An 8,704-nucleotide genomic window follows, 5' to 3' on the forward strand; every position below is an offset into this window, starting at 1 on the left:
TTGCTGTGGATGGTGTGATCAGGAGATCTTTATGTGATTTTACAGTTGTTGATACAGCATTTATTGTACAACTCTCTATATTTAGTATCTTCATTTGGAATCAGTCCCTCTCATTGAAACACATGGCCACTTCCCCAATAAAGTTTGTAACCAACATTTAAAAAAAATCTAAACAACTATCCAGTCCACAGTAGAGTAAAGTATGGTTTCTTAAGTTTGAAATCAATTTAATGTTTTTTATTTTTTCATTAGCAAATTAAATATTCATCTGGATTTAAGGAATGGCAAGACAGAAGGGAAATTTGGAATCTTTTCTTTTAATTTGAGTCAACTGTTCAAATGGAAGTGATAATGATGTACGTGTATTACAGAGTATTACAGAACTTCTTACTTCGCACATTATTGTTTTCTTCATTTCCTTCAAGGTGGCTTTTATAACAGCAGCTAACTGCCAATACAAAAAAATAAACTTTATTTTAAAAGGTTCAAGTTGATTGTCACAGATTGTTATGCAAGGCCTCTGTAAAAGTAAACATCTTAAGTGGTCCCATCTTTGTAAACAATGTTTCCTGTAACTATAGCTCCTCATTCTTGAGTTTGGGGTCTTTACAATGATCTGCAAATTAAAACATAAAATTACATTAGTGTTTAGATATACCCTACTTTAATCTCAGCTGAACATGCTATCATTACACTTCATACAGTTTATTTATCAACGTACACACTGTACATGTTTACAGCTCAACATTGATGACACAATGTAAACCATTCTGTTGACAAAGAATGTGCCCAGCAGTATTAAAAAAAAGAAAGTAAACTGTAATTTGAATTGTAATTAATTAATCTGAAAATACCCTAACATTTGAATGAGGTAAGGAAGCCATTAAACATGTAGTTCTGTAGTAAATCGTCTGTCTTTAGTATTATCTTTTTTGTTGTTGCAAAGACAACATTAAAATCAGCGTATTGTTTCAGGATTAGAAGAAAGAAAAAACCACAATCAGGTACGCTCCCAAACACATGGAACAAAATCTGTTTGGCACATCTTTCTCCCAGCCCGTTCTATGTACACTCCATATTCCAGAAGGTTCTCAATGAAATGAAACAAAATGGCGGCGGAAAGATGAGTTATGTAATCGCACAGTACCCCAAAACAATGCTAATTGTTTCATGACAGTTAGGTAGTCACATGTTCGAGGTCTTTGTTTGAGACAACACAAGCTACTTGATATTTTGGGCATCAAGGTGGTCACTGAAAATACTGAAATGTGAGCTGCACGCTGTAAGTTCTGGCAAAGGTGCAAGCATTACCAGAGCTGTACATGCCACAACGGGCAAACAGGAGGCTTGGTGACAGGGTGAATTAGACCACAACATCATGTCTGAAATGTACCTGAAATCCTGTTGCATAACTTGTCAACCACATGGTCTGAGTTCTGAGAGAAGAGAGTGATGATATCATCCTCCAACTCCTCAACGATGGTCTCACACTTCAAGAGACGAGAAAAGAAGAGAGCAGAGTTGAGGGGGACAGAAAACGAGAGGAGAGTTGCTCATGCACAGATGGCAAAGCTAGGCCCTCCACACATTAGAGGCACACAAGCATGTCGTTTATACAATAGTGGGCATGGTCGGTTGGATAGCGGCGGCCATCTTTCGTTTGCCATGCTGTTCGGCCATCTTGAGGGCTCAGGCTACAACAACCGACCACAACAACGCGATATTTAGGTACTTTGTTATTTTAAACAACTGTAAAAACATCAGACATGGAGTCTGGAGATGAAAGTGAGAACTACAGTATAATATACAGTTCAATGGAAGTGCATAGCACTACAATTTGGAATCATATTTGGCATCAAACACAAACTCTACATAGATTAGGCTAATTAAAAGCTGTTGTCCAGCTATTACAGCAATTACCATTTTCAAAAACAATAGAACTTATTAACGGCCTTTCATTCAAAAATAATCAAGGAATTACTTGAGCTCACGACATAGTGTGAATAAGGAATGTTAAAATTACTTTAACATATATAAACATATACTTTAATATATAACATTTATGTCCCAACATTGTCCCTAAAACAATATTGGGAACTACTTTTGAATTTCAAGAACGTCTACAAGACAATGAATGATAAAACACTGATTCTCAGAAAAACGTAAAACAAACTTGGTTTATCGACAGTGTATTCATTTTGGATGTAACTTATTTTGTGACATTTTAGATGTATGCTGATATTGCATCTAAAATGTCACAAAATAAGTTACATCCAAAATGAATAGTCGATAAATCAGTAAGACTTACAGCAAATTTCAGGGCAGTGGAACCCTCAGGCCCATCAAACTTGAAGTTGTTGAAATTAGGGAAATCCACATTATTCCCGTCTCTGGGAGCGAACCTCCTGTATTGTTTCTCCTGGGTGTCTGGGTCCTCATAGAGTGCATAGTCACTCATGCTGCTGCAAACCCCCTCCAAAAGATCGCTGAGGTGAGTCTCAGACCTAGCCAGAGGAACCTGAACCAATCCAATACAAATACAAATATTAAAAATAATCTAAAAATACATTAAATAAACAGGCTAATCCGTAATTACTTTGTACTCTGGTTCCAAGAGACTGCATGGCACCTAGGTCACTTGGGTGTGACCCCTCGCTTCCGATGGCTACGTGATTCACACAAACATCCCCAATACGCTGTAACTATGACATTTAACCTGTATCCCCTTTTCTTGTAGAGGCAGAGACCCCCTTTCCTTTCCCCTAGGAAACAGGACAAAACAGCAGCGGTAGTGGTGTCTAGACAGGTCAAGGTGCACTCTGCTCCGGCCCCTCTGGCCTGTCCGGAAGGGGGTGGGGGAAAGGGTGACAGAGGTGGGGGTAGTGGGTTGGGTGGGTGATGGAGGGTGGCAGGGGGAGTGAAAAAGCTTGGTTGAAGGATGGGGGGATGGAGGGGGGGGGGGGCCGTGAGGGAGAGAAGGATGAAGAGAGGGAGGTTAAGGAACAGGGGGAGAAGGATGAAGAGAGGGAGGTTAAGGAACAGGGGGAGGCCTAAACAGCAGCCAAGTGCAGGGGTAAACAGCTCAGTCTCATCCTTTGGTGCCTTTTAGGCCGTTCATCCCCTCCACCCTCGAGTGATCAAAGAAGGAAGTCTTCCTTGTCAAGCCCGGTCAAAAGGTGCTGGGGTGAAGGGAAGGGAAGAGAAGGGATGGGTGAGGAAAAGGGAGAGGGGGGGCATATTGCAGATGAACTGGATTTTGTTGCAATGTAGATATATCCCTGACCCTATTGTCCCCTTTGAGGCTCAGTATGGACCCTTCCGGCCCTCCTGATTACATTATAGAAGCATTTCCCCCCCTTCTCTGTTTTTATATCTGACTCTGGGTGACACAAAGGGGGCTTCCGTGGCTCACTGCCATCTGTTCAGCAGGGAGATAAAAAGGTCTCGGGGAATGGCCTGAACCTTGCCACACAATCTCTGCCTTTTCACTGTCAGGAAGCTAGTTTATTTAACCTTTATTTAACCAGGAAGGATCCCATGAGGTGGGAAAACCTCCTTTTGGAGGGGGACCTGGCAAAGCAAGCCTGCAAAAAGGAATATATTAAGGTGGGTGTACCATGAGCTAAAAGTTGAACATAGTGGGAATAGCCATTGACACGAATACTGGATATCATGGATGATGGCTTACTGACCCAAATAAATCACCACTTCAACATCAACAACATAAAGCTGAAGTAACTTACTTAGAAAGTTTAGGTACCTACAAAAAAATCATAATATACAACAACAAAGCACAATATTTTTTGCCATTAATATCAATTCTATCAATGGTGTGTAGTCTAGTTCATAGTCATGAGATATTGGCTTGATTGAAATCAAATCTGGAATTAACTGCTCAGAGCAGAAGAAAAAAAAGTGTCCGGCAAGAAAGATGTGGTTCTGCTTTTAGTCCTTATCATGCAATCCTGAAAATGGTTTGGAATTAAACTCTTTCCTCGGCAGTCTGAGGGCTGTGAAAGGGGCCTGTCAATCATTTCAGACCAAGAGAATGAGGAGGGGGGAACGGGAAGGCCTGCCAGAGAATAGGCTACTCAGGGATGCTATCCTCCATTGAATTCCCATTGGAAAACCAGCCATTATTGCCACACTGACGACAGGGCCTTTCAGTTTATTGTGTGAGCGATATGGGCCTATGAAAACACATACATTAATAATAATAAATCTAATAAACATAGTTGTGACGCGGTGTTCTGCGCTGGTACAGAATTATACAGGCTTGTTGCAGGAATGTTCTAAAACAGCACAAACTGAAAACAAAACAATATTTTTCTTAAAAACCCAATCAATAAAACATTATACAGACTGCAAATAAATCACCAAAACTTGCTTACGGTGTACAATACTGCAATTAAAGTTCAATGTCTAAGGTGAAATGTTACATTATGTCAGGTTTAACTTCATGGTGACAAACAGAGGCATTTTGGAACCCCACTGTGGAGAGAGCAAAGAGCAAAGAATTAAATTTGCAAATCTCCCTGATGATGTTTCTAAGCTCTGGCATCCCTCCCTCTCTCTGATTCTGACACCTTCAAAGGCCACTTGGGGGTAGTTTCCCTATCTGGTCCAAACATTGACATCATCAGTGATTCAAGAAGTACAGTAAGGGCCTGTACCTCTAATGGTTTAGCAAGAGTGTTTGGCATCTACATTCTAGTGATTTGTAAAAAAAAATATATATATATACTAACTGATCATTTGCGTTTCTTAGAAACATGAGCCTAAAATTTAGCACTGATACTAAATTATATATCTAGTCACTAATGATAAATCTAATCATTTTGTTGTACTTAGCCACCCCCCACCCTCTACACACACACACACACACACACACCCACACCCACACAGAGCTTGAGGGCATAAACCAAATGGAATATGAGCAGGACACAAGGGCATAGGAACTGTAATTAGCATTTATTACCAAAATGAAGCCACTTTTAAGGGGCTGCCTAATGAGAGAGTCTATGAATATGACATGCAGATCCATCAGATCCATACCCTGCTAGGGCTCTCCTTTGTTTTGACAGGGAGATTCTTATTCTGTGCGCAAAGACAAACTTTAAAACATGTATGATTGACTTAATTGCATGTTGCATTGCCTGTTATTAATGGAGCATTTGTGGTATTTGATATAATCAATCCCGATTTCTAATGGATAACCGAGCTAGCTTATTTATTTGTTTATTTTTCATGATCCTATAATCACAAATGTACAGATTACTTCCCAGGTATGTAAATGTCCTACAAGAGGTATCTGCCTGGCGTGAAAGGAAACATTTACCAACTGTCTAAACATAAGGCATGTTATTACCTATCAATTACAGTCTAAAAGGGGATTAACCCTGAAGATCAATAGGTTAGCCGGACACCTAATAACTCAGTCAGTTTCTGTCCCAGGACACTGGTGGATAGAGACTGGCCTTGGCCGGGGCATTGGGGAATGTAGACTGGCCTTGGTGGGGGCACTGGGGGATGTAGAAAGAGCTACGATACCTGGTATAGAAAATCCATCCGATACCAGACTTGCAGATGTCTATTTTTAGAACAGTTTATGTAGAAATGCATGAAAATACACAACAAAATGTACGTTTTGCAATGGTTCAAATAGCAGTAAGCAAAAGCTGTCTTGGCATTATAAATCCTGGTAATGACCATGTAGGAGTTTTCCTCCAGAAGACTGACTGAGTTAGAGTGTTCAGTGAAGTATATGACACTGTACCTTTTTATCAACCATGCTGCCATCAGGGTTTAGTCTGAAGCTTCCAACATGAATGGTCTTCTTTGGGTCAACTTGACTGATGGAAAAGTTCAGCTCATCCACTATAGCTCTACATGCTAAACGAAACAAGATTTAAAAAAATCAGTGGGCCATTACGAGCATTCCTGGTGCAACACTTTATGTTACTGATGTATTGCACTTTGAAAAACTGGTTTTCGATGTGCAGGCAACAACTTTTTTGAACATCTGAAAGTTACATGTTTATGACTATATCATTGTTCTTACCAGAACAGTACACAATCTCATCTTTTTTCCCCTCAGTCGTTGGTAGAAAAATGGTAGACAAAGTCACCAGAGTCATTAGGATAATCCATGGTGCCATATTCATATTCTATAAGAGAGATTTGTAAAGGACAGGACATCAAAGCCAGTTCACGATGGACATGCATAGATAAACATTTTCTCTTGAGCGTGGCAGGATTAAAGTATACATTCTGAGGCACACACATTTTGCTTTATTTCACACTAAACAAAAAGGAGGGACAAACTTCTCATCGTGTAGTTCTACCAGTCAGGGCACTCTCAAATAGGTGTATGTGTGTGTTTTAATGTGAGTGCCAATATTTCCTTAACAGTCCAACAAAATCAATCATCACTTAAACATAGATTTACAAGTCTTGCTGAATAGGCTGCGATATGGTCTGACAAGGGAAACCCCTCGTTTATGGCGTTAAGAGCCAAGAATGATAAGGTCACAAACTAAAGAATGCCTCTATTGCAGTTCCGTATGACTTCGAACCAATTCGGTTTCAATGCTACCTGCGCGAAATGAAATGGACAGCTAACCAACACAAGTAACATTACTTTTACAGCAATTGCTTGATAAGTCTAACACCTGTGCGCTTACACACCTGACGTGTATGCCGCTCTTACCTTTCACGAAGGGTAGACTATGTGTAGCCTAAACTAGGGTGAGGGACAAAAGTTGAATCAAACAGTTAAGAATGGAACAGACGTAAGGTCGGACTCGACTACAATTGCCTGTATTTCTTACGGGATAGAATGTCTCTTCTAAAGTTCGTTTTGGAATCGTTACCTGCTTTAAATTTCGATCATATCGACAGTAGTCTTCTCATACGTGCTAGCTTTTGGCGTCGCCACGTTCAGCAAGAAAACAGCCACCCGCTGAGAATGACAGCGCATTGAGCCAATAGTGTTGCGGAAGGAAGAAAGGAAAGAGAAAAAAACACACAAGCAACTATCCAATGAATGGTCAACACACTCTGTTGTTGCTACCTAACGAGTATGAAACGACAAAACCTGGGAACTGGGTTGGACTCACACATTTCAGAAACTCTAATTTGCAAGTTTGAGTTTTTCGCAGCATAAATGGTCTGATCCATCCAACTTCTAATCTCCACTACGTTTAATAATGTAGCGTAAATTCATTATCTTGACCTCCTGCTTTTTGTTACCTTTTTAACCTAGGGTTTCCTGCAGAAACCAAGAGAACACTTACACAGCCCAAGTCCTCTTTAGACCAAGAAGACATTAGCCTAGTTCTAAACCACCTCGGCACCAGAGTGGATGCCTGTAAGGATTAAGCCTACCCTTTAACCCCTATGCATTCAGTTAATAAATTAACAATTAGTCATGTTAGCTTATCTAAATTGTTTTCCTGTGCTTTGGGATATGCCATTGTTTGTGTTGATTCAAGCATGATTGTTTGCATACAGGCAAGATCATGCTTACTCTTGACATTGATTTGTCTCCTTTGTAATAAGAACCCTCCTGTACTACACAAAAGTGTTGACGAATAAGTTATATTCATAGACCAAAGGTATTCAATGATTTATATGACCTTGTTCTCTTTCAAACTTTGAAAGAGCTTTTAAAACTAATTACTTCATGGGTTTTATGGATTTCTAACATGACCACTAACTAAATAATTGATTAATTTCTGCACAGATCATAAATTTGATCATAATTGCAGTACTGTAGTTTCAAAAAGGCTCGGTGGAAAAAATCGAGTCTGGGTAGATTAATTGAGTTATTGACAAATCTTCTTCAAAATGTAAATTACTTCACTTTAAATAATGGATAGATGCTGTCCACTGTTACCCAAGCATCACATGAGAGCTAGTCAGCGTTTACACCTTCTACCCCTAGTTATAGTGACAGGTGGTGTCTACACAGGGACATCTGACCTGTTTTCCTTTAGCAGAATGTTATCCATAGGATCACGATGACAACACAATGGATCCACCTTCTCAAATAACCATCCTTTAATGTCCATGTGAAATGTATGGATGTCTTTACCTCATGAGTTCACATACATGCAGACCCACTTTACAATAGGATTTAAGTAGTATCATGAAGTACACTTACATTACAGTAACAAACCCAAATATTGCAATATTGTCAAGCCTGAACGGTAGTCGGTATGTCAGAGGAGAAGATGAACACTGACCTTTACTTTGGTGAGCTACGAGACCCAAACTAAGAGGTTAGCTGAACTTTTCTCCTGCTCCTACGGCTGTCAAAGGTAAGGGTAAGCAGTTTGTTATAAAGGTTGTTTCTCTGTGTCCTCGTGAAGCTTCTCTAGAACAAGGTCAGCCTAAACACACTACATGGCATGTTATCTACTCCTGACAAATCGGCAAACAAGGATGACGTGACTGCTTTGAAGAAAGCACACACAAACACATTCAAACACCCCTTTAGCACCAGCACCTAGTTTGCTTCACATCAGTACAGCTATGTGGTTAGATCTGCTTGAGCCCCAAAAGATCTGGCATCTGATGCATGGATTGCCAGACATTATGGAGATCTAACAACACTCGTCTTGACAGAAGCATGTAGGACATGATTTATACATCATGACGATATATAATATATCATATCAATACATTAATTAATCAATTAATA

The 8,704-nt window shown here is 39.8% G+C and overlaps 1 protein-coding gene across 4 annotated transcripts; it reads right to left on the reverse strand.

The window, feature by feature from the left end:
- Window positions 1-297: 297 nt before the first annotated feature.
- Window positions 298-8,372, reverse strand: cnpy1 (canopy FGF signaling regulator 1). 4 transcript variants are annotated; one of them, XM_084708348.1, is made up of 8 exons: window positions 8,247-8,372; window positions 6,873-6,961; window positions 6,710-6,742; window positions 6,062-6,167; window positions 5,777-5,892; window positions 2,309-2,518; window positions 1,394-1,490; window positions 298-616 (listed from the first exon to the last, which is right to left on the reverse strand). In XM_084708348.1, the coding sequence occupies exons 4-8, from the start codon at window positions 6,162-6,164 to the stop codon at window positions 576-578; spliced, it is 567 nt and encodes a 188-aa protein (XP_084564474.1). In that variant the 5' UTR covers window positions 6,165-6,167; window positions 6,710-6,742; window positions 6,873-6,961; window positions 8,247-8,372; the 3' UTR covers window positions 298-575. The 4 variants fall into 4 exon arrangements, with proteins under 4 accessions (XP_084564474.1, XP_084564476.1, XP_084564478.1 ...); XM_084708350.1 differs by lacking the exon at window positions 6,710-6,742; XM_084708352.1 differs by lacking the exons at window positions 6,710-6,742; window positions 6,873-6,961 and having other exon boundaries at window positions 8,247-8,367.
- Between the last annotated feature and the right edge of the window lie 332 nt (window positions 8,373-8,704).

Source organism: Hypomesus nipponensis, chromosome 10 (assembly GCF_054491055.1).
Source record: "Hypomesus nipponensis isolate SF chromosome 10, ASM5449105v1, whole genome shotgun sequence".
Classification (NCBI taxonomy): domain Eukaryota; kingdom Metazoa; phylum Chordata; class Actinopteri; order Osmeriformes; family Osmeridae; genus Hypomesus; species Hypomesus nipponensis.

Excerpts from the sequence above, each read along its gene's own strand:
- cnpy1 (XM_084708350.1), bottom strand. The coding sequence starts at position 6,164 with ATGAATATGGCACCATGGATTATCCTAATGACTCTGGTGACTTTGTCT. Across the intron at positions 2,519-5,776 it reads GCAGCATGGTTGATAAAAAG|GTTCCTCTGGCTAGGTCTGA; the intron begins GTACAGTGTCAT and ends GGATTGGTTCAG. Across the intron at positions 617-1,393 it reads GTTATGCAACAGGATTTCAG|ATCATTGTAAAGACCCCAAA; the intron begins GTACATTTCAGA and ends TTTAATTTGCAG.